General features: G+C 41.4%; 1 protein-coding gene across 3 annotated transcripts in view; it reads left to right on the top strand.

Moving 5' to 3' along the window:
• Positions 1–25,986, top strand: part of ADAMTS17 (ADAM metallopeptidase with thrombospondin type 1 motif 17) — a 171,809-nt gene that overhangs the window by 128,648 nt on the left and 17,175 nt on the right. For all 3 annotated transcript variants that reach the window (XM_071754228.1, XM_071754229.1, XM_071754230.1), the window contains 4 exons: positions 3,523–3,682; positions 5,644–5,779; positions 17,566–17,770; positions 22,081–22,233. In XM_071754228.1, the coding sequence (XP_071610329.1) occupies positions 3,523–3,682; positions 5,644–5,779; positions 17,566–17,770; positions 22,081–22,233 (654 nt within the window). The remainder of the gene's footprint in view (positions 1–3,522; positions 3,683–5,643; positions 5,780–17,565; positions 17,771–22,080; positions 22,234–25,986) is intronic.

The following is a 25,986-nucleotide window of genomic DNA, read 5'->3' on the forward strand; positions in this document are numbered from 1 at the left end:
GAGGGCTTAAAGTTAAATTTTGGTTATTTGTTTGTTCACCAGGGTTTTTCAGAGTGCCTTAGTGCCTGTCGGTGCTTTCTTTTGCAGAATTGCAGGGGCTGGAGAAACCCAGCTCTCTATCCCTTCATGTTGGTGGTAATCTTAATGTCTCTATCTGTAAGATAGCTGTAATAATACCTGTCACATATATGTGTTACTAGTTGAAAGTCTGCAGAAAGCTTTGCAATTTCTGTAACGAGATTTGCATACAAACATAGAATATTTTAATGTCTGCATCATTTCCTGTAACTTTTTATCCAATTACATTTTTCTGTGTACTGGTTCTTTTTCTTGAGACTTTTGCCATGTTTGGTCACTGAAGGCTTTCTGTAAGCACTGCTAAAAATCAGAATTCTCTCCCTTTCCTCACCTGAGTTTTTTTGCTTGCTGGTGTTCATTGTGCAACATTCCATGGCCCAGTTTGAAAAGCTCAAAAGTTGCTTGAACTTTTCACACACGCACAAAATAATAACAGTAATACTTCACTTTGTCAGTACTTTCCCTGTGTCAAAATGTGCTGCATAGGAAGATGAAGTGGTTTGTCTTTGCTTTATCAGACAGATGAGTGAGTTTACTGTGTTCACATGCAGAGCAGTGTAAAGCTGGATTCAAAGAGGTTATTACTGAAATAGTCCTGCAGCTTTGGGCACACTGGCACCTTCCTGTCTCAGCCATGGAATTCAATGCCTGCCCACACAGGGAAGTGTATATAGGAGCCACCTTCATCAACAGAAAAGGAGCTTCTGCTTGACTTTGATGTTAACAGAAGTGTTCCCTCCTGAAGTATCTTCTACTTCCAAGGTCCTCCTAACCTCATGTAGGAAAAAGGAGTTGCACAGCTACTGTTTGTAAAGATGCTGTGCAGGGTTCCTTGGCCAGACCTTTGACCCTCCCAGGGTGTTACTTTGTTGAGGTGCACTGCAGTAAAATCTGGTACCAGAGTTTGTCAACTTCAGCATCAGAAGAACTCTGTTCTTAAAGAAATGCTCATTTCCCTTTCATTAAGGAGTAAGCTACTAGCATAGGAAACTACTGAGTATGAGGTTCTCCATGGGCAGTATCCTTTTCATGTACAGGCTGGCATTTTCAGCACATACAAGCAGAGGAAATTCTCCTTCTTCACCTTCCCCCTCAAAATGATTAAAAAGGAGGAAAGTAGAAGTTAACCAGAACATTAAAAAAAAAAACATGTGGCTTAAAATCACTGCCAGTCGTAAACAAAGCACACATGAAGTCTTCTCTTCAAATCAGATATTAATCTTTTTCTTGATACAGGGTAGTGGATTTCATTCTTTCAGCACACGAAAGGCAGGATGGTTACCAGTTACCTCTAAATAGAAAACTGTTGTTCAAACAGTGGTGGAGTACACTGGACTGTCAAAGAGCCAGAAGCTTCAGTCAGTCCATTGTGACCTGCATTTGAAACCAATTATACACACATACACACACCCCCCAATTATATATGGCTACAAAATTGCATGAAATTGGTTTCATATGGCCTTTAGATTCACAAGTCTTGCACCCATATTGAGATAATAAGGATTTCTTTTTAGGAGTTGGTTTTTAATACTTGAGGCAGTTCTCCAAATGCACTGCTGTAAGTATATTTCTTGGAGAAATGAATGTTTGTGTATCTAGGACTGTGCTAGACCTCCTCTTGGCAACAGAGGACAACCAAACACTCCCAGAGCATAAAGATGCCTTAGACAAGACTGATTGATCAGTTCTGTAGAACAAGCTGTTTGTATCTCATGCACCTCAAGAAAGCCAGAGCAGGACTTGAGTTCTCTGTCTCTGACTGCCTGGTATTTCAAATTGTCTTTACAAAACAAACATTCATCTTTGAAACTGTAATGATCACTGCCTAATTCAGCTTTGGTATTCAGTTCCAGTAAGGCTCCCTCTTTAGCTGAAGCAAAATCATATCTTTGTTCCCCACATCTTCTGGAAGATGCTTTTTCTGCCCATGGTTATGCACTGCCCAGAGCAACTCATGGATGCTGACTTTGTGTAGTCTCAGTGTTCACTGCACAGACAGCTTTGATAGGAGTTATTTCTGCAAATCTCAGTGGGAAACAATTATTTTTTTGGAGAAAATAGTATTTGCTTTTTTATTTGGACAGCTGCTTGCTTCACTTCCAATAGCCCTACTTAACATACCTGAGTTGATAAAGTGCCACTCATATTTCAGTATGTGACAAGAACCAGCACAATTCATCTGCCCAGTGCTGCTAAGGTTATAGGGTGTTAAGAATAAGTAAATCTAAAGCCACCCTCTCAGTAGTACTTCTGTGGCACTTGTTAATAGTGTGGTAACTGAGATTCCATGGACCTCATCCTCCACTGGGTGTCTTCTACTCATTTCTGGCTCAAGCCACTGAAGATGAGAGCCAAATGAAACCCAACATGCAAATCAGAACAGGACCAGAACTGTCATCTTCCTGTGGTGAAAAAAGAAGCATTTTTCTCTGTTCCTCTGTCTTTGTCAATAGTCAGTGAATTTTTGAGTAATAACTTGGGACATCACATGTGATTCCATGGGAAATATTCAGCCTGGTGTTGGCAGCAGGTTTCACCTTTCCCTAGCAATATGCAGGGTATGAAAACACACATGTTGCCAGCAGCTGTATGGTAAAGGTTCTTCCTTGTCAGCCTCAGGTTTCTGAGATAATAAAATCCTGCTCCAGGAGGATTGTCAGCAGGAATAGTCACGCTCACTTTGAGTGTCACATTTTCCAGGAGGCATGTGACTTCTGGTTTTTTCCTTTGGTTGGTTTTGCTTTGAGAGAGATCACCTTCCTGCTTCAGAATTGTTGATAAATATTTCTGCCTTCAAACTCTAGACTGCTGCAACACAGCTCAGATGCAGCAGTAAATTCTTCAGCTCAAAGTCACAGAGAATGGCTGAAGCTGGAAGAGACCTCTGGAGATCCTCTTGTCCAAACCCCCTGCTCAAGCTGGGTGGCATGGAGCAGTCTGCCCAGGACCATGACATAACAGTAAAATGTCAACCCAGAACTTCCACATCCTGTGTGAAGGAGCCATAAGTCTGAGTTGCAGACAACTTGCTTTCTAGAAAACAGGGGGAGGACAAGTATGATGAATGACTTTTTAACTCTAGATGCTCATTAGAACAGTTGTTATATGAAAACTGCTGATTTAATGCTTCCTACTGTCTTACTATTTTTCTCTTCAGATACCATGGCCTGCTGATCACATTGGAGGCTTAAACTAAATTATGCAGACAAAATTAGACATTTCCGTGGCTGTTTTAAATATTCCCAAAATCATGAGCAGTTATTGCTCCCAGAGATGCCCTGTTTTACTGATTCCACTGTCATTTCAGGCTTGTAGAGAAAGAATTGGTTGCCTTTCATGAGGTACTAATATTGTCAAACTATTGGCCTGAGACAGGGTTTCCAGCAGTACTGTCTCTGCAGGACACAGCATGTTACAACAGCTTTTCTTTTCCTGCTGAACCAGGTGCTGTTATTTCATGACCAGAATTATGGAATTCATTATGAATACACCATTCCTGTAAACTATACTGCTGAAAACAGAAGTGAGCCAGAAAAGCAACAGGATTCTTTGTACATCTGGACACACAGCGGATGGGAAGGATGCAGTGTGCAGTGTGGAGGAGGTAAAGACCACTTGGAAGCTTGGTGGGGTTTGCTGTTTGGTGTTTGCAGACCCCAGCCATTAGAGAGGTGCCTGCAGAAGACAGGGTTGCCAAAGCATGAAAGAAACCACCCATGGGAATGGATGTTGCCATAATGAAGTCAAATGAGAGCTCATTCTCACCAGTTCTCCCAGCTCTCATCTACAGCCCCACAGTTAATTTTCACCCAGGATTTTGGCAGGGACACTGCTTTCTGGGGTCATTACCATAGCCTGGAACCACACCTGGATTAGTGCTCCACAGATGGCTCAAGGGGCTGTGTGTGTCTCAAGGCTCTGTCACATTCTTGGAGCAGAGTTTTCACAGGTGTTCAGGCATGTTCACTGAAAGACACTTCCTTACCCTGGGATGGAAGGGGGACAGTGCTGCACTGACAACTCCTGGAGATTGCATCAGATGCTCTTAATCTGGGGTGGACTTTCTGGGGTTTCACATCACACTTTTCAGATGATCCCTTGGATGTGGTGAGAGAGGTTTGCTGAAACCCCAGGGGGAGCTGATGCCTGTGAAACCAGAGACTGGTTTGTCAGCCACTGTCTGTTGATTTTTCAGGGCTGGGAGAATGTTTTTCCCTGAAGAAAATGGCATTCTGGGAAGTCTTTCTTCACCAGCAGACCCAATAATTTATCATATTCCATGACACAAAGACAGTGCTCATCTTCACATTTGAAGGCTTGTTGCCCTCAGTGCCCTGAAATCATCGATTTATTTTTTTCTGTGAAAATAAGTCCTTTAAAAATGGACACTTAATTTTACTCATGTTTTGAAACAGTAATTTCTTAGAGCCATTAACTCTCACTTCAATGAATAGAGTTTGTGGCTCCTTTGATTAGTGTTGCAAGCCTGCCACATATTTGTGACAATCAGTACCTGTCAACATGGCTGCTACAGCAGTAGGAGCTTGATGGTTGTTCTCTTTGTCAGATGTTTGCTCTACTTACTCAACCTGGGAAAAGCCTTTTCCCTTCCATGGAGACTTTGGCAAATTTTTTTCATAACAGAGTTTGAGTTATTTTTTATTATCAGCTGCAGATCATGAATAAACTCAATGTGATGCTGAGTCAGGGTTGAGAAGATGATCTGAGAAACCATAATAATTAGCAGTAAGGGAAAGTTGCATGCTGCAGGGGTGACATTTTCCTTGCCACATCTGGTCACTGCCATGGCACAGCTTTCCTGGTGTCACAGAGTAGAAGGCTGAACCCTGAGTGCCACACTGCTGAGGTGAAACACAGTGAGATGCAAAAACAGTGAGAAATGCTGATTACTCCTGAGATGTCTCCCACTGGAAGTGTTTATAAGTGGTATATCTGGAGAAGCAGAAGATGAGAATTAATTTATTTTAGTGGCTTAATGTGACCTCTTTGTGAATAAGCCAAATCTGTCACTCTTGAACCCTGGTCACTCCTTTTCAAGCTGAGTCTTTCCAAATGAGGAGCAGCAAGCTGCAGCTGTCCTGTCATTATCAGTCACTGAGGGGTGGGTGGAGAGTTGTGTGGCTTCAGCTTACATAGCTGGAGCATCTGTCCTAGGTGATTACAGGGCACAGACATATGTGGAGGAGGAACCAGGAATGAAAGCAAATTGTTTTCAAGATCATTTTCACATTAAACATCAGAAAGAGAAAGCCCAGTCTGTTGTTCCTGTGAAGCAATCAATTTCACAATTACTGGGGAAAGATTTGTAGTTTTTCTGGAAAAAAAAACAACAAAAAAGCCCCCCAAAAATAAAACAAACAACCAGAACAGTAAAAAGGTAAAACAGAAGTGGGAAATAAGATTGCTTGGGTAGATGAGTGTAGATGACAAGTTGTAGAGATAGCAGAAACCTGCTAGCTTTTGAGTTTTGGTTAACAAGTTAACATGACTTGGTTCTTAGCCACTGGTTTGCTTTTTCAGAGTTGTTTTTTCTTTGACTTGTAGGTGAAAGGAAAACCATTGTGTCCTGTACTAGAATTATTAACAAGACCATGACCCTGGTGAATGACAGTGACTGCCAACGAGTGAATCGCCCCGAGCCCCAGGTCAGGAAATGTAACACACACCCCTGCCAGTCACGGTAAGGAGTTAAAAAATAATAAAACCCAATATCCTTTTTTCTTCACAAATAGCCCATTTCCAAAGCCTCCATCTGGTGAACATGGTGAAAATGTCTAAAAGTATTGGAACATGTTGTTAGCCATAGTAACCAGCTGTAATATTCATTTCCTTTTGTTGAGCAGGTCAGATTTTCATTACCTCAGAGTCTATTTCATTTGTGGTCAGTAAGGCCAGATTCCTTCATGCATTGTTTGGGGATGGTTTTCTTTTCCCCTTGGCTGCCTCCTGGGTGACAGAACAGCTTGCAGTGTAAAGTTAGACAAGAGGGCAGTGACTGAATAGTTCAGACTGGGAGTCTCCAGGTGAGGAGTGTCTTTTCTTCATGTGAAGTTTGTACAGGGTCTAGCAGCACCTGCAGACTTTTGGAAGTACACCTGATTGTTTCTGAAATAATGAAACTCTGATGAAACACATTGTAGGTGCTTTCCTCAGAAGGGTGTTTTTCTGCATTAGGAGGGGTAATTAGAGATCTAATAGTACTGAGTTCTCAAAATAATAAAAAGCTCTCTTTTTACTTTGGCAAGCACTTTTAAATTAATTAATTTGGATCTGCATTATATATAAAAAAAGACATTTCTGTCCCAAATGACAAAACACAGGAAGGCAAGTTAATTTGTTCATTTTGTTTGCTAACAAAAAAGTTCACTCTTGCTCTGCAGTGATGTTTAGCATTATGGAGTAAGGTAGATGGTCCATTTTTGGTAGCAGTTAGAACATAAAATCAATTTAGGATTAAGCTCAACAATATCTAGAAAAGTATACTCAGAACAACCTGCTAGGTGTTACATCTTGCCTCATCAGACAAGCCACAAAACTTTATCTGCAAAGCTAATCTCACTGGAAGAAACAATAGGGAAAATGAGAAATAACACACTTCCTTCTAATTAGACCTGCACTCTGATTAAAGTGCCCCGGAGCAGGGAAATCCAGTTTCAGGTAATCCATCAACAGGGCTTGGCTGTTTCAGGTTTCAGTTTCTGTCTGCACTGCCTTTTATTGCTGCTGTGCACTCTTGTGGCTTCCAGTGGTAGAGAAAGGCACCAGGAGATAGATACCCCATGGGCTTCTAAGTGTGTAAGGAGAGCTAAAGTCCCAGTGATTTCAAGGAAACAACTGTATTTCCATGAGGAAGTTTCCTGAATTCAGGGATGCTGGGATTTCTGTCATGTTATTCTTTCAGAAAGAATGAAACAAGGAGCATCTGCTCATGTTTCTGCCCTGGCCAGGGGCCTTTTTGTGAAGCCATTGGGAGGAGACTGGAGTCAACCCAGGCAGGTGTATGGAGGGGTTTCAGGTGGTAGAGAGGAAAAAAAAGAACAACTAAAAAAACTCTGGAAGAGGTAGGCAGCTTCTGCCTCTACTAGCTGAGAGCAACAAAGGAGATCTTGGTCATCATGTGCTGTTTCTTGATGGGATCTCCATGACCTTGAGTCCCTGGGGAAGTCTCCTCTTGGTTGCACACCTTCACCGTGACTTCAGTGCCTGTCCAGGGCAGTGACAGTGGCTTAGGTTAAATCACACAAGACCTCATGAGAAAAGAATGCTCTGTTCCCATATCCAGATTGTGTTCTTTTGTGGATTCAGGTCCAGCTCTTAGTGGTATTCCAAGGTATCTCTTCTTCTGTATGGAGTTACCAGGTCACTGATATCCACACTTTAGCACAGTTGTCCCCAGGAGCAATCAGCACTGGCTCAGTGACTCTCTCTTTGGTCCAGTTTTTGTCAGAGCAATGACAGCAGACACGAAATGTGCTTATTACCCAGAAAGGCCACAAAATCCTTGCTGATCATCTGATAGACCACATTCTCTTAGTCCCTCCGTGTAGACCACACTTTCACACATAACTTGCTTTTGACTGGAAACATTTTCAGAAGCACATTCTCTGTGCCTCTGTAGAATTTAAATTTCCACTTGCGTTTGCCCACCCAGATATTAGAAATGCATACTTAGCATATTCTCTGACCAAGAACATCTTAAAGAAACCATTCTCTTTCACCATGTCAAGGCTTTTTTTTATGAGCCCTGAATTTGTTTTAGTGTTTCAAGTAAAATTATTGTAGCATCTTGTTACATTAAGGTCCTTTCCTCCTTTCCACTCAGACCTAAGCCTGTTACCTGAGTGCAGAAGGAACAATGCTTTTCTTTCTGCAGTAAACCTGCTCTGTTCAGTGTGTTTTGAGCTACACTTGCACTTAAAATTTAAAAGAATCACTTTACAGAGAATTTCTCTCTAGGGAAGGCTCTTATGGCCAGCACAGGACTAGGTCATAGGACACTCATTCTCTCTTTCTCCTTTGGATGTGCTTTGTGACTTCAATTCTCATTGTTGCTTTGGGTTTGCTGTTGCTTTGCTTCCTCTCTCAATACCTGTATAATCTGGGTTGCAAAAGCTTCGTGGTGGGTTGACATCATTTTATATAAATGAAAGAAGAGAGGAGGCCACTGCTGTTTAGATTGTAATGAAAATTTAAAAATAATCCATGTTGTAGGTATAAAGTGATCTGGAGGAAGAAAAGGGTGTGATATTAATAACAGTGTCTTTCTTCCAGTATGATCTCAAAGTGCTTTGCTAATTATACATTCCTTTGAACTTCAGCCACCTCTTGTGAGAGCCAAATAATCTGGGGCAGGGGACAGTAGTTGCATGAGGCCAAGGAAAAGATTAGAGCTCTGCAACTGCAACCCAGCATCTGAATAAAACAAAGCAGGATTGAAAAAAGGATTGGGTACACTGACATGTTTTAAAATTACATGTCAGAGAAGAGAATTTTCTTAAGGATTTTGTTGAAACTGGCAAAACTAAAAGAATCCTTCATTCTTTATTATTGTTACTCTTTCACCTTTTAAAAAAATGCCTCTTTCTTCCTATTTTATTTTTTATGTTCCTTGACCCTCTTTTTCCATTAAATTCTTTACAGCTTCCTTTCCTGTCCCAACTGCACCCTATTAGCACCTCTTTATTCTAATCCTTTGCCTAGCTCTTTAGATATTTTTTCACAAAACCCTGCTGGAACCAGATGGAATCTGGATTCTTGCATGCGGTGCGTAGGGGTTGTTTCCAGCACGCTGAACACCAACCCAAATATATAGGCAAACCCAGCACTCATGTTGGCACCAGACTCAGAAATCACAGATCACATCAGCTGTTATTACTGAAAACATAGGTCGGCCAGTGGCCACACACTTCAGCATGCATGGTTGGGTCTAGGAATATGAAACTGCTCCCCTCTAATGGAGGAAAAGAACCAAAACCACATGAAGTTTCCCAACTGTTAGACTTGTAATGGGCTGTATGCAAACACTGTTAATTTTCCTCCTCTCTGCTGTAATGGATTTTAATAGAGGTCGAGTTCTTCTAGAGACCTGCTGAATGTGTGGTGTTCCTACACAGATGCAGCATAAAAAGCCAGAAATCCCTGTCTTCGTCTACAGAAAACCACAAAAAACAGCCTGAGTTATTTTCACTGTTTAGGACTTGAAACTCTCTCCTGAGTCCAAGGATCGTTTCTCTGTTAGTACCAGCAGAATATCCCAGATTCCTTTCTGATTTTTCTCCACTGTCTCCTTCCCTCACTGGAAGGTTCCTCTGTGACCTTACTGTGGATCAGGATCTTTTCTTTCCGGCCTTAATTATTCATTGTCATGTTTCAGCCATTTGTTCTTGCATCAGCTCTGTTCCTCTGCTTACACTCTACTTTCCACCCTACCTCTTTTCCTCAGGCTCAGTGCCATGTGATTCAGCAAACCAGTGCATCTCCTCCTTCCATCATTTTGCTGGGCTAAATCCATTACTTTTCTTTAACTTCTTTCTGGATCAGACTGGAGTTCTTCATTCCCTTGATCACTTTGGTTACACTCTCTACTGGTGCTCTAACTTAAAGTATTTGAACCTATAATTTGAGTGCATAGGTGACTAGAATTGTCTGGAAAATCCCAATCTCAGTCCATTCTAACCCTTACACAGTCACATTCATATTCTCTTGCCTTCATTAGCAGTAATTCTACTCATCCATGCTTTGCTTTTTTCATGGCTGCATCATATTTGTGGCTTACAGTCATCCTAGCTGTTTTTCTCCTCATTTCTTTCCACATATGAATCCTGCTTTAGCACAGAAATGCTTGTTATTGGTCCCTAAGCACACAACCTTGCACTGTATGCTATTAATTTTCATCCTATCTCTGTTATTACAGAGCTCAAGGTTATTCAGTTTTTCCTGTAAGACGTCCTAATCCTCCCTTGCACTGACAATGCTTCTAAACTTTGTATTGTCAGCAGTTTTGCTGATTTTGCAGCAGTTTTCTACTTTTTTGTGCCAAGGCCATTAATGAGCATACTAAATTAGATCAAATGCAAGACAGATCTTTCAGGAAATCCACTGGTAACTGATCTAAATTCCTTTCATACCTGATACTCCTTCACAGCTCTGCACTGTACCCAGCTCTCACCTGCCACCCAATGTACGCATTGACACCCGTGTTTCCCAGCATGTCACCAGTTTCTCCAGCTTACATAAGCATTTCCAGTGCAGCAAAAGGAGTTCTTTACTGATAAGCAAATAGATTAGATCTACCACATTTCCTTTGTCTGGAAAAGCAGTTATTTTAATCAAAGATACACAGCCAGTGAGTTTTGCCTGGAGGGAAGCTCTGTTGCATCCGTTTACCGCTACGTCTTTGATTATTGTTCCCCTCCAAATCCACTCTAAAAACTGGCATGCTGCTGAGGTCAGGCCTGTGGTTACACGGATCACTTCTGTCTTTCTTTCTTCTATTCCCCATTCACTTTTCCATCCATTGACTGAAATCCAAGACCTTGCTCTCCAAGGGCTCACACACCGCAGTGGTGCCCGCCGGGGAAACAAATGAAGCCAGGTATGAGAGTCAGCCAAGCCCCAGCTGGCTCAGCACCTCACAGTCCTGCCCAAAAGGCTGGTGACTGTTCAGAGTGGGAGACCTCAATGTGCAGTGGCTGATAGTGCTCATTCTTTTAATTCCTTTTATTGAAGCTCATGCTGCTTATCTGTATGGCCCTTACTGTCTGAGTGTCCACCTCTCCCTTTAGATTCCACCATACACCTGTGACAGTGCCTTGTGACACCTTCCAAGGACAGAGAAATTGGTCAGTGTCCCAGATTCTGGTCTACTTGCACCTTATTTATTTGTGTTAGCATCACAGGTAGATGGGGAGTGGAAGTTTTGAGTGTAGTTTGTGAGGTGAAAGTCTTGCAAATAGTAGAAATTTGGAGAGTGTGATGGAAAACTCCTTGAGAATGTTAGCAAATTTAGCAAATTCCTTCTGGGGCTGTATGGAAATTCTACTAAACTGGAGGGACACACTGGGAGTGTCTGTTAACTAAAGGGTTTGAGCTAGACATTTGAAGTTTCCAAATGGTCATGTTCTTTCATTAATGCAGTCAGACTCTTTTGGAACCTGTACAGTTGTTTATCATCCATAAGGTCCAGTGGCAGTGAGTTCAAAACCAGATCTGTGCCTTGTGCTAGGAAACATCCCCTTTGGTGTGTTTTGGATTTGGTTACATGAAAAAAGAAAAAAAAAAAAAATAAAAAAGAAAAGAAGGAACCAGCCCTGGGGAGCGTCTCAAATCATTTTAGCCTGGAAATCTGGCATAAAGAGCAATGTTAGCACCCTCTGATCCAAGGAGGTACCACGTAAGAGCTCATTTTGAAGTGCTTCCCAAAACTGGAGTTGGGATCTCTAGAATCAGTTGGAGCTTAATGAATTTGCCAGGACTGTGCTGGACACCGAGCAAGGCGGCTGAGCGAGGGGGCAATGCTGCGCCCTGGTGGCTGCTCCTCGGGGAAAACATCCAGGTCCCCAGAAGGTCTTGCAGGAGGAAAAGCCAAATCCTGTAGACCAGAAAGCTAAGACACTTCTGGACACCTTCGTTGGGTGGGTAGCTGATGTCATGTGGTAGACACGTCTGGTTTTCACCATCCACTAGAAGGAGACAAAATCACATGGATTCCAGGTTGTAGGCAGCAAGTTGAGCAAGAGGCAATCAGTAGTTAATTAGCTACTGAAAGTCAAAAAGATATTTCAGGCAAGTCCAGCAACTCCCCTCAATGAAGCAACTCTGGAAGAGAAGAGAGGGCTTGGAAGACCTCGAGATCTGACCTCTAGGCAGAGTGTGGAATGAAGAGGGCTTATTGGCTACTGGCAGATGCGTTTACATCAAATAATTGAAGCTGTCTTGCTAGAGCAGGCATTAATTTGGCATTCTGTTTTCAGATGGAGTCATGAGACAGGTTTCTTAGCTTTGGTGTAAACTCCCAGGCTGGTTTTCCTATTATAGTGTTTGACTCAACAAACAACCTTATGGTTGAACGTGTCCTTGTAATAAAAGTATTGAATGATCTGTGTTGCTTTGGTTTGAGGCTCTTGGGGCCAAATGCAGTCTTTATCCACAGCAAAGGAGTAGCAGGATAATCTAGCAAAATATTTAATTGTGAAATTCACTTTTACTGCTGCCTGCTGCAATGGTCTTCACACTGTTTGCATCCTGTGGTGTGAGCTGAGGAAAAGGCACTGCCTTCCTTGAAAGGCAAGGAATGGAAGTGGACACCAGCTTCAGGGTAGGGATAACACAATCCAAAAGGCCTCTGAGAGTGCTGATATTCCATGCCTTAGTGTAGTGAGGCACCTACCAGCAAGAAGGACACCTACTCCCACCAATACCACACTGAGTCCTCCAACACTGAGTGATCTGCTTGATTTGAGGGAGTGAGGAGAGAGAACACAATGTCTCCCATTTAAAAAAACTTGCCAAGGTCCATGTAAAGTACTAAACATTGTCCTATGGCTGCTCTTATGATTGGTGGGGGGGAGGGAAAAAAAAAGCTGTCAAAATGATAATCACTAAAGAAAAAAAGAAACCTGTGTGAGTGAAAGTTGGCAAGTCTGTTAGCAGAATGACTACTGTACTGGAAAATTACTGAGCACTGTTTATAAAGGCAATCAGACAGGAATGTTAGTCTTGGAGTCCTACTTTCGACATCAGCAGCTGTATTATTCTACTAGATTCCTTGTACTTTTTTCAAAAAAAAAAAAAAAAACAAACCAAAAAAACCCTTTTAGTGACTGGGTGTGGCACAACCTGTTCCCAAAAGTCAAGATTCACCTGATTGTTTTGACTCTGTGTGGCAGAGATGTGGTGGAGAGTTCCAGAAGCATGTAAGGAGAGGGAGATACAAGAGCAGAGTGCACATATTTCTTGGAAATTCTGAGTCCATTTGTAAACAGTGTTTTCTTGCTTCTACATATTCAAGCATGAACTCAGTTTGATAGCTGCAAGCAAAAAAATATCTGACTGTCAATTCCATGTGACTGATTCTCAGAAATCTTTTCCCATTCTCCTTGCTAAAATTATCCAATGTGAAATCCTGGCCCCACTGCAAGTAAATCTGAGTTTTGCTTAACATCAGTAGAGCCACAGTTTAACCCAGATGCCTCAGAAAACTAAAAGCAACTTCAACATTATTTTGCATCACAAATTGTTGCTAAAGACAATCAGTGCAAACTGGACATTGAGTTACCCTCACCTGTACATTAGGACAACCATGTATGTTAAATGAAAAGGTCTGCAACAAAACCTGGTAAAAATAGAACCCTCAGTCTATATTGCTTTAGGTTAATTTCTGCCATGCATGCTTTTTCAGACTGGAAATGTCTTGTTTAGTAGCAGATTTCCTCTGATACTTTATTCAGCAGTAGTACAGGCTCTTAACAGCTAGTTAAGTTCTAAAAAAAACAGGTTTAATAAAACCAGAAAAAATTGTATTGCAAGTGTGTCTTCTGTCACATCCAAACTGTTACAGTTAAAGCAGGGAAATTAACTTCACTGCAGCATTGCAAGGGAACAAAAGTAGCATAATCCCTGTAGTTAGTGAGTACATGTGTGAGTGTGTCATGGATGTTTAGTTAGTGGGACATAACCATCCTGCAGGCACCAGTTTTCTGCAGGTCTCAAGACAGAAATAACCAGGTGAAATTTAATGAGCTACAGTTTTTACTCTAGAACATGTAATGGTTTTGTGTTGTAAGAAACTACAAGTCTCTGAAAAGTTACCTCGTGTCTTTCCTCCACTTCTTCATTCAGCCTGGACCCATTTTGTCTGCATAGTGTGTTTTCCTAAATCCTTAGCTGCAAGTCTTCATTTGAAGACATTCATCTCCCCTGAGTTTAGGTACATACTGCTGTAGACAATTTTTTTTCCTAGAAAATGTGGGAGTCTTAGCAAGTAAGTATAGTGGATAATTCAAGGTTAATGACTAATCCAGACCATAGAAAGATCAAATGATGAGCTGAACCTCTAAAAGATATTTCAGTTTTGCTCGAGGGGCCTGCCAGAGGAGTGTTGCCAAAGCAGATTAGAAGAACTCCCAATTCCTCAGCAGAGATACTGAGAGGTCAGAGGTTGAGGGAAGACTCAGAAGACAAAGATTTAACACAACCCTCTCAGATTGCATGACTGGCCCATCCCAGCTTTTTGAGACTATAGAAGAACACACCCTTCTGGGCATTTTTTAGTTAGAAAGACAACCACTGACTGGGTTAAAAATCTGTGCTTAAAAGCTCATAACTTTATTCCTAAATCTAACCACCAGCAGTGATCATCTAGCTCTTGAATCTTCTTTAGAGGTAAGATTACAAAAAACAATACCATGGGAAAAGCCATCCCTGTCACTGGGAGAAAGATGAGTGTGTTTATCACCTAAATCAATGCTTATTGGAAAAATGAGAGGCCCTCCAGGGACTGAGCTACAGCACTCACATGGTCCAACAGAGAACAGGTTATAACCTGGGAGGTAAAGACCATACTGGAAGGAATTAAGACCCCTAAGATAGTTTGCAGGCTTAAAACATAAATAAGAGCCAAGTGATCTGTATGATATACACAAGGCTTAGTGTCCAACAGTTAACAACAGTTAATTGACTTAATAATACTGACCTAGCTTGGTGTGTTGAGTTAGAGCCCTGGAATTATTTTTTACAATGTTGTAAGAAAAATGCTTTCCTTAAATAAAAATATATCAAAAGTAGGTCTTATTCTTAAACACATCCAGGTGTGTTCAAAAGGTGTAATAGCAGTGTACAGAGGAAAATCTGTCTGTAGTGTAATTTAATAGTAACCATAATGTGATACTATTTGTACATCACATTTTTCTTCCCTGTGTATATATTACTTGCCAATAGTAATTATGCTATTACCTTGCTGCACATTCCTTTACCAAATAGGAAACTGGCAGGAATTTTCATGTTTAATCACTTTATCCATAAATCCCTTTTCTTTCCAGTTTGATTGAGAACAATCTTGTTGAAATACAGTTGCAGTGATTTTGTCTCATGAAGACACTAAAGTCATATTTTCAGCTGCCTGAGGAGGCTTCAGAAGAACTGTGGGAGAAGCTCAGAGTGCTGCCAGTACTGCACATAGGGCTCAGATTTACTTGTTTGCCAGATCATTTTAACAAGCCATTGAACCAAGCAGAGATTTCACTTAGGAGATGAAGTTTTGTGGTCAAAGTTATCATCCCCTTGATGCCTTTGAAAATAGCCTGCTTTACTGATATTATTATTATTCAAACATTTAATCTGTCCCTTGTCTCTTGGGTATGAAAGTGTAACCACCACTTTAAAATAGCCTTGAATTTATAAGTATTTTGATTCCATGTTAGCTGCAGTTGTCACAAGTAGGAAGGAGTGGGCTCTGAGGTTTCAGAGATCCCTCGTGGAACAGCTTCACCTCACTTGTAACCACTGAGCTCAGATCAGGGATGGGTGTAATGGATCAGGATCTGAAGCTAACCATACAGATGTCACTCTAACAACAAAGCTGGAGATTGTGTTTTCACCACAGGGACAGCTTAGTATTGAATCCCTGGCTTTTGGCTCATGCCCTGTGCAATCATTCTTTTCATGATGATGGTAATATTTGGGTTTTTTCTGTGCTAGTTTTCCAGTTACACTCTGTCACATCTGGGCTTGAGCAACACTAACTAGAACAGGATGGAAACCAGGTGATTTCTCCCTCCACAAGAGCAATAACAAAAATAAGTAAAGGAAATTTCCTTCCTGGAAGGAAAACCATAACCTGAGTCCTTAAGGCATTTTGGAAGTAGTTGGCATACTGCGTGCTGCCCATCCTAAATACAAGCTCACAGTCTCTGCCAGGAATGTATTTTTTATCTTTCTCCTTTGCTTTCAGTCCCTTTCCCTTTTTCTTCTGCCAGTAGCTGTAGATCACAGTGAGAATACAGTTCTAAAGTGAGTATTAGTTCAGTGAAGCCTGCACAGAAACCATTCCTTGTCCTGTGACTCCCATTCAGCTCATAAAGCAAAGTCCATGCCCTTGTTGAGCAGTTCCTTCACCCAGCCAGATACCTACATTTGTTCTGATTGGGTAGGCCCAGCTGATACCAAGGGAACCTGGATGTTCATTTTCACCAACACCAATTTCTGCACTTCAAGGCTATTTTTGTCAGTTTTTCAGTCCTGGTATTTGATTACCCAGCTGACATTTTCCTGTTCCCTAAGCAAAACACAGAGCACTCAGCCACAGAGATGCACCAAAAACCACCCAGAGAAACAGGTTTGGTGTCTTGCCAGCTGGTTTGGCTGGTGGAAATTCACAGATGTGTCAACTGCTTTCATGCACAGACACATTCAGGCAGGGCCCTGTTCCACAGAAGACACACACCAGCCCACCCCATCCTGTCCTGCTCAAACCCAATGGCTTCTGCCTTCACTGTCACCAGGGCTGGCACACCAGCTCATCAGTCATACCATGTGCCAAATGAACTCATGACTGTTGCACCAAGTGAAGATGTGTCTACAGGTTCTGAAAAATAGATATTTCTCTGTTTAGGAAGATGGGAAATGTTTGGTTCATTTAGGAGAAATGAGGCAGCAAATTCAAAAGAAATCTTGATAATAAGTTGGCACATATGAGGCTCTACCTGGATGAGTTGATCTTTCATCATAATGAAATAGTATTTCAAGCAGACTTTTGATTTTGGAAAGTCTTGTTGTCACTGGTAGCAGACAATCCAGGATTGAATGACAAGTAAAAGATTCATGGTATAAGGATACTAATCTAGATGACAGTCCTAAATAACAGGCTAGAAGGGCAGCTACCTGATGAGAAAGGCCTGATGATAGCCTTCTGGTGCACAGTGCCTCCACAGCTATTGTTCCAACCTTTCACTCCATCCAGGAATGCCTGTAATTACAGAGAGCATGTTCCTCACTGACAGATTGCAGGAAGTGTAGAGATGGATGCTGCTTGTCTTTAGAAAAAAAAGTCATTCCTCCCAGATGGCAGCACCATCCCAGTGTGTACACAGAGACTGCAGGGTCTCTGCCCACTGGAGCAGTGGTTTGCCCAGCTACCTCTGAACTGTGACAATATTTGTGGGACAGGATAATCTGCAGGCAAGTCTGACTTTATCTGGGGAAGAAAAATGCAGGCACACTGGTAGAAACTGGGAGGTAAAGGAAGCTATGCAGAGATTGTGATTCTTTCAGGCATGGAGAAGGAGTGGATATTCACTTCTGTACCAACATCTTTCTGCTTTACACACTTCAGCTCCCACCAGTGTGACAGCCATACAGCACCCCTGAAGAACCCACACACCTAAGAAAAGTTGCCTATTTCTGACTGTTTTTAAGCATAATGTTTGATCCCATCATCTTTTTAACATTCCTTCTCTGGCTCCTTCCCAGGTGGGTGACTGGCCATTGGAGTCCCTGCTCTGCTACTTGTGAGAAAGGAGTCCAGCACCGGGAAGTGACTTGTGTTTATCAGCTGCAAAATGGCACCTATGTGAACACAAGAGACCTTTACTGCCTTGGCAACAAACCCACTGCTGTACAGAGCTGTGAAGGACGGGACTGCCTTTCTATCTGGGAAGCATCAGAGTGGTCAAAGGTAGGACTTTGATTCCAGAAGGGAGCCAGGCTGCACACAAGTGGCCCTTGTCCAGCTCAATGCTTAAAATGAAGCCTGTTGTCACAGTCAGCATGTTCAGTGCCTTGCACTGCTGGGGCACTGGGTAGGACTGTCATTTTGAGATGATCAGTTTGGAACTGAGGTTTGTATTCCATACCCCATGAGTCATTAGGCTGGTATTTAGACATCGTGCTATAATAACTACATCTTTCCATCTGAAAACTCTGACCAGCAAGGAAAAACATTTGACTGACCAGGGCTCCTGGCTCTGTTGAAATGCAGTGTGGAACAAATACCAAATTTATCAAGCATTTGCATGTTACAGAGAATGGACAATCCAGCCTTGTCCAGCCTTCTTTTGTGTAATACCAGAAACATGGGAAAACTGATCAGTTCTTTGTATAAAAGGTGTATCTCCACATATTTGCAGAGAGTTAAGAAATTGTTCTCAGATACTCTTAATGCATTTCATATATAAATGATGTGTGGTTTACACAGCCTGTGGTTTGTTTAGCCACAGAGTGAACTGGGAGTATGCCTAGGATTCATGGCCAGGACTCACCTAAGGCAGGGCAACTTTGTCTGGACCTTGTGAGTAGAAGTCCTAACAGGATGTCCATCTTACTTTTAATATTGTATCTGCAAGGCTCATCTGAGTGATGAGAAGTTCCTTTCAGTCTTGGTGCAGTGCTTACAGCTCTACACATCTCATTCCAGACTGGCAACAATCATTTCTGTGGGCAGGATCTTTCCTTGCTGCTCATCTCTATTTTAAAATAGCTCCTGTTTAAAACACTGTCAAAGAGCTTTTGCAAAATATTATTGTTAGAAATGTACTTCAAAGTCACAGGAGAGAAGGGTACAAGGGACTTTGCACTGGGGAACATTGTCTCTTAGCAAACACTATGTGATTCCATTGTCCACCTTTTGTGTCCAAAATCTTTGTTTGGCAAGTGAGGTGATAGTTAAGTGAGAGGAGTGTTTCCTTTCAGTAGGATGTGGTATCTCTTCACAAATGCATGAGAAGCATTTTCATTCTGAGTTCTTCCATTTTAAAAGATGTGGAAAACACACAAAAGCTTTCATAATTTGTCTCATAGGCACTTTGTGTGCTCTAGAAGCAACCCCTGAAGATGATGCCCTCCTTTATTTCTTATAGCAGAACCAGCTGTTTATAGCTGAGACTCCTATGGTGCAGTTCCTACTTGTTTTACATGGGGCCTTTTGTTAACAATCCCAAGTACATCTCTCTCCTTTTATGAAATGGAACAAATGAAGTTACAGAAGACTTTTTCCAGAGTGGAAATCTTCCATATCTGTGACCACATAAATCATTTGCAAATACATAATATTTTTAGTTAATTTTTCCAATAACTGGTTTACTTTTCCTTTGCTAAATTTGTTGTGTCTGTAGTTGCCCATTTGTAATTTTAAATTCATTCTTGTTCTGGCACATTTTTGTTGCTACGTAGCAGAGTTGACTTCAGGACACATTTGATGCTCTGCCAGTTTGAGCCTTTCTTATACCCAGGTCTTTCGTCAGTGGTAATCAATTTAATCCCTAATATTTTTACCTGATGTTGTGGAATAAATATTACAGTAGTGGTATAATTTCATAAATCCAGTTTCTCATGTATGTTTTTGAACTTTTTGGTTATACAACAAAAAAACTGTTGACCATATTGAAGTCTGGTCTCCAATCAAAATCTGTGTTTTCAAAGCAAATTCCAATACAATCTTCACTGTGGAAAAAATTAAAAGTTCCCCTTTTATTGCCAAACACTTAAGATTGTTTTGGACAAAGTATTGCTGAACCCATTTTTAATGACAAAAATAGAGACTGTCAGAAAGAGGTGAATGTTTCTACTGCTAGGGAACTAGAGTATAAAGAAGTATGGACATCCTTCAAGTAAAGGAGCTGGATCTTAACTGAGAAGTTGGGTTACTCCTTTACAAAACCTTGTGGGATTTGATGAAGTAATTTGTTAATAAAATAAGACCTGATGATCTCAGCTTGACACCCACAAACTGTGCATATTATTTAGTATATGGCTCTGCTGTGGAATCTCTGTAAAATCTCTGTGTTAAGAAATTCTTCATGAAGACAGAGGACTTGAAGAAAGAAAAAACCCTCTTAAAGAGGGTGATTTATATGCGACCACCAAAGATCTGTTGGAAACCTTTTGCAAATGCTGTTTTGTCTAGGAAAGTGTATGCAGTATTAATCTGTGAATGACTTAAAAGCTTGTGGGAAGAACAAACAGTTGGTGTTTTTCCCAGACTTGCTTGTAAAACCCACCTAGAGATTTCTCCTACTGTGAAAAATACTCCCACTTCAGTCTGATTTACTTTGAGTAAATTGGACCATTTGAAAGATTTTATATATTGTGCTTTGTAGTTTGAGATGAATGAGTGCAACCCTAAGGAGTCCACCCTTGAGGACTGTGGAAAATGATATATAATTTGGGAAAGTCTATACAACTTGGGGCAAATTCATGGCTTTAAGGTACCATTTCAGGAGCTCCAGCCTGGGATCTCTGGCAAGTCTTGTGCTCTGAGGATTCCAGCAGAGCAGTTTCTGGAATTTTTGCATAGCCTGGAAGAATTCATCCCAGTACCTAGCAGAACTGTACAACTGTGTTTGTTACAAAGATGTTACATCCGTGAGGAGGTCACACCATGAGCAGCACATAGTAAATTAAGTGGAAGGTTTCCCAGATTTTCAAGAAGTCACTTTGTAGTGCTCTGAAGTATTTAAAGGCATGTCTGTTTGCTTGCCAGCTCATAAACGCTTGTCACTCATGTCCTTAACAAGGCCAGCAGGTCAGAACTGCCTGGATTGTGTTTTTAAGGCAGTTAGACAGGCATGCTGAGATTTGTCCATTTGATGTAATTTATATCAAGCTGACACTTGTTTCCAGCATAGACCCCCTGGATGGAGAAGCTTCTTGGAATACGTTCAAAAGACCTCACAGAATATCTCATATCTTCACTATTTATTCAGTGTCAAATCAACTGTCTTTTTCATGCTGATCCCCCAAAGCAGAGAACTTGACATGCTAGGGGAGGTTTGTTTTTAATCTCAGTTGGTACACAGATCATTTTTCCACCCACCTGTCCCCAGTGGCTCTTCCAGAAAATTTCCAGCCCTGAACCACTGCAGTGGCGTGGAAACGAGAAGCCTGCTGTTGTGTGGTGGCATTCACATGGGTGCTGTGGCAGCATCAGCAGATCTGTTACTCTGTTACAGAACTGGTTATTCAAAACAGAAGTTCTCCTTTTCAGTCCTACCAGTGTCCTCTTCCCACCTAGTACAGCCAATGAAATGGAGACAAATTCTCCAGTAAAACCCAGCCAACCACTGGAAAGGTGACCAGATATCCCTGCTCCTCAGAAGTTATCTCTATGGTGCCAAGCACAAAAACATTCATGGACAATTTGTGTTTACTTGCATGGATGTTTGTTAGAGTGCCCAAACTCTTGAGTCAGGTCTTCCTCCAGCAACTGATTCTATCAGTTCTATCCCCAAGGATTCAAACAGTTCCTGCTTATGCCCTGGGTGCTGAGAGTCCTGTCTTGCATCCCTGCTGATGTCTGCACCAATCTCCCTGGTCAAGGTTGGAAGCTGATCACAACACTGTGGCTCACTGAGTAACACCTCTCCTGAGCTTCCCTTTGTGCATCTGAAGTTCTTTGGAACTCACACAGTAATGAGGGTGTGGCAAAAAAACAGAAAAAGAGTGAAGGTTGTGTGTTTGTGTGTTGTGTGTCACATGAGAACGTGTGAGAACTGTGACATTGCTGTGGTACCAACTGTACTGCAGAAACTTATTTGTAACAGTTGTTTTGTGCTTCTGTTGTTAAAAAAGGCATCTATTGCCATCACTTTACTCTCATGATACATTAAAGGATTTTTCTGTATTGTAAATCTTAGTGTGCCTTTTTCTAGTATGAATGATGAGCTCTAGAATAAAAGATTGAGTGGTTTTTTTTTTCATCTGTAACACCAATTCTAGCAAAATGACAGCTGATATTTTTCAATTAAGATTGATTTTCAGAACTGCCTTTTCTCATAAGTGCAGTATTTCACAAGTAGATGTCATGCTTTTCAAATTAGTCATTTATGCTTGAAAGGGTCTTAGATTATTGGGCAAAAATCTTGGGGTTATTGGTTTCCCTCTGTGTTCATAAAATCAGCTTTTCCTTTTAGCTTTTTCTTTTTTACCAGGATAAAAGTTATCATTTCTAGGCATCATGTAACAAAAAAACCATTCCTTGTTGTTTTCCAGTGCTCAGCAGACTGTGGCAAGGGGATTCAGAAGAGAACAGTGACATGCACAAATTCTCAAGGAAAATGTGATGCAGCCACCAGGCCAAGAGATGAGGAAGAGTGTGAGGATCACACAGGGTGTTACGAGTGGAAAACAGGAGATTGGTCTAAGGTAACAGTGAACACTACAAAATTATTTCTTTCAGGGTGCCAAAATGTTCAGTGTGCTTTGCTTCCGTGGGCTGTCTGTGTTAGTCTGCAGTTTGGGTATTTGGGAAGAGATTTGAACTGGGTTTGACTGGAGAATTTGCTGGGATTTCAGCTTTCCCCTTTTGCTGTTTATAATCCAAACATGGCAACATAGGCTTGTGGATGTGACACAGGAAGTGTTAGAGAGGTGTATTCCAAACAGGGTAGAGGTGAGCACTACTTTTAACCATCCAAAGGCACAACCTGCATGAGATTCAGCACCACAGGTGGGCTCTTGGTGTCAAAAAGCCACTTTATAAACAACACTGAAACTGCTTTCTGTATTTCCAAAAGCAAACTCCGAACAGTTCTGAACAGCAGATGGGATTCTACAGAAAAGAGTTCATAAGCAGCATCTTCCAGCAGTGCAGGACACTAAGGAGCTGACCCATACCCTAAGAAAGTTAAAAACCTTGTCACTGAGAAACAGGGAAGTCGTGCAAAGGGGCTATGATGGGAGTTCTGTTTCCCTCAAAGCATAAATATGGAGCTGAGAAGAGATCTGAACCTTCATTTTCTTATCCCAAGTGATAAATCTGAAGGTCTGGGAGAACTGTTGGTAAATAAATAGTACTGGGGTTAAATGTGGGGAAGCCCTGGGAGGCTCACACAGAACCAGATGGTAACAGAGAGCACTTGGAACTGAGTTCTGTTCCTCTGCCTCATGTGATCCTGCATGCAGAGTCTGACAGGACAGGATTTCATTACCACAGGTGCAAAACTAGAGCTGTGCAGCTGAATTTCAGGCAAGTCTGAGACCTACTCAGCATAGTCCAGCCCTAGATGCATTCCAACCATCTGATAGGAAAGAAAGCCAAAACCATCAGTCCCTTCCTCAGGGCTGGATTTTACCTTCACTTAAGCCTGTCTGAACTTGGTTTCTCTAGTGACATCAGTGGAATTAATCCCCAAATGCAGTGGATTAAATCAAAGCAGAGCCTGCCCTGTATTTGCATTCTGACCTTAAAGCAACAGGTAGTTTTGCTTGGGAAGGAGGCCTGGCAGTGTGAGAAGCTCAGCCTTTGCCAGTACTGTTCATTAAGCATCCTTTACATTACTGGCTTCACGTTTGCATAAAAAAGTAAAATTTCCCAGGAATATTATATTCCAGATTGGCTTTATCTTATATTTGTAACTGTACTGTTCTCTAAACAGAAAACCTTGTTTGTGTTCTGGAATGTACAACATGTGCAGAAACCACTGGGATACAGTAGTTGCATTTTGCTTTCCAAAAACCCAAACTCCAGCAAGGAAAATCCAGTAAGATAGAGGCCCATGATGGGCAAACTGGCTTATCTGCAATTACATATTTTTATATTATTATTAAGGATTACAGATATTTATATTTCTACTCTGTCATAGATACATGAATCTAATGGTGTCAGGGCTGGAGAATGCATTAGGAGCTTGCAGTATACAAAAGGTCTGTATTTATGCTGAGCCAGGAATTTGTATCACAGAATGTTTAGAGTGTTGAACATTATTTTATTCATACCCTGGCACACAGAGTCCATGCAAGCTGGCCAAAACAAACAGTTCCTGTGTGTTAACAGGTGAAATAACATTATTTATTTATTTGTGGAATTTTAAAACATTTTGGCATGCAAGTTGACCCGGATTCTCTTTATAGGGAGGAACATGAACTAATTGTGTATTGACTGATTACATGGATTGCAAGTCCAATCTGATAAAGATGTTGGCTCACTGCTAGAAAGGCTGCAATCATGCACTGGTCAGAGCAAATAGTGTTGTTGATGGATTTAGTGTCTGCATGTGACTAGGACAGGATCAGTGCAAAATCACTTGTTATTTGCAATTCTTAACTCAAGCTCAGGATCCTCCCTGTGCAGAAGGGCACAGAACCTTATGTGCTTCATCTATTGCCTGCTTCTGTCTGCAGAGAGCTTGTGCCAGCTCTCTGCTTCCCAAGAATTTCACCCTGTGTGAGTCCAGCAGGATGTTCTTGGACTTAGATTTGGTTTATAGTGAGCATCAAAAATTCTAGACATATTGGTTAATGCTGACTGGACACTTAGATCACACAATTTGATTCTTATTCTCTGAGTTGAGGAATAAACAAAAGGCACCACTGGATTGCTGGTAAAGGGCATGGGTAGATAAAATTCTCTGAAGTAAATGTACTGTCCCAGAAACCCAGGTGGCTGAAATGTTTGGTGTGGAGTTCAACTCGTTGCAAATCCTGAGTGGAGGATTTTCACCCTGAGGATCCAAAAGCTTTCATGCAGGACTCACACTTAGGGGGGGTTGAGCCTTATCAGCTATCAGCAACTCCTCTTTGATATTGCCCAGCTTAAAACAGTTCAGCCTTTAAGGAGCAACATGAAGTCTGCCACACTTAGAGTGAACTCTTTTAAAGTTATACTTCCAGGGTAAAATTCCATTGTAAAGCCTTTGTTGGCGGGGCTGTAAAAATCACCATGAGAGAGCTTTGTGCTGACTAAGATGGAAACTTTTTTGTATTAATACAAATTGATCTCAGAGCAAGCAGCAACTTTTTGCAATTAATGCATTTGTTGCTTGTTGTTAACAGTCATCAGGGAAGCAAGATTTAACTAAGCTGGCCATTGTCACAGGTTAAAATAAGGGGCTTTGAGGCTTTCTGTGCAAACAGCTTGCCTGGTGACTTGGCCTCTAGTCCTTAATTTCCCCAAACCAAGCTCATTTGAAGATAACCAGGAAGTTATGTAAGAAAGAAGCAAAACCTCATTTAAAAAGTTGAGTCCAGATACAACTTGTAAATAGAGCAGGCTCTTTGGGTGGTTATGGGAGACTGTTATTTTAATATTATTATTAGACTATTTATAGTCTACATGGACTGTGTGCATGAGAGAACACAGCACTTCCTAAGTTGCTCCCATCCCTGTGTAAGTAACTGACTTGGTGTCTGACAGCACTGGACAGGGTTATCCTGTATAAGATCATAGATTCTGTTGCAGATTTAAGCGTGGGCAGCAGTAAGAGCTCCAAATCTATTCCAGACAAGTTGTGGTTTTATGTTCTAATATCCTGGATCGACTTTGTGGAGAAAAGGTGAGGGCTGGAGGCACAGCCATGCTCATCTTAACCTTCACCCAACCTTACAACAACTCTGTAGCCATTGCCTGTAGGTGCTCTGAAGAAATTTTGTTGCATTTTTGCCAGGGCTATTAGCAGGTGGTCCTCACTGCATATTATGTAGCTGTGGAGCTAATTGAGCAGACTTAGCAAGCAGTCTTGGCTGTGATATTGGACTATTCCCAGTGTATTTGAAGCATATTTCAAGTGTTACACGAGGAACCAACGTATCCAGTTCACTTTGCAAACACATAGGGCCAGGTCTGGAAAGTTATTTTAAGTATCTTTGAATCTACCTTTGTTAGTCCAGTTACTTGAGCTTAACAGACTGTCTACTGTGAGCAGTAACCATGTGTAACCTCCATTGCCACTGCTATTAAACATCCAACTTCACTGCACTCCTTCAACTTCTCTTTTAAACCCCTTATATTAAAGGGTTATAATTATTATTTTTAGCGTTTAACACAAATGCAGCATTGGTATCATGAGTACATAAACAAACGATTCCTGGCCTGAGGGTCTTTGAACCTTGAAGGAATACAAAGTGCACAGCAAGAGACCCACTGAAGGTGTTAACCTGAAGTCATTTTTAAATCTCTGC

Source organism: Heliangelus exortis, chromosome 11 (assembly GCF_036169615.1).
Source record: "Heliangelus exortis chromosome 11, bHelExo1.hap1, whole genome shotgun sequence".
NCBI lineage: Eukaryota > Metazoa > Chordata > Aves > Apodiformes > Trochilidae > Heliangelus > Heliangelus exortis.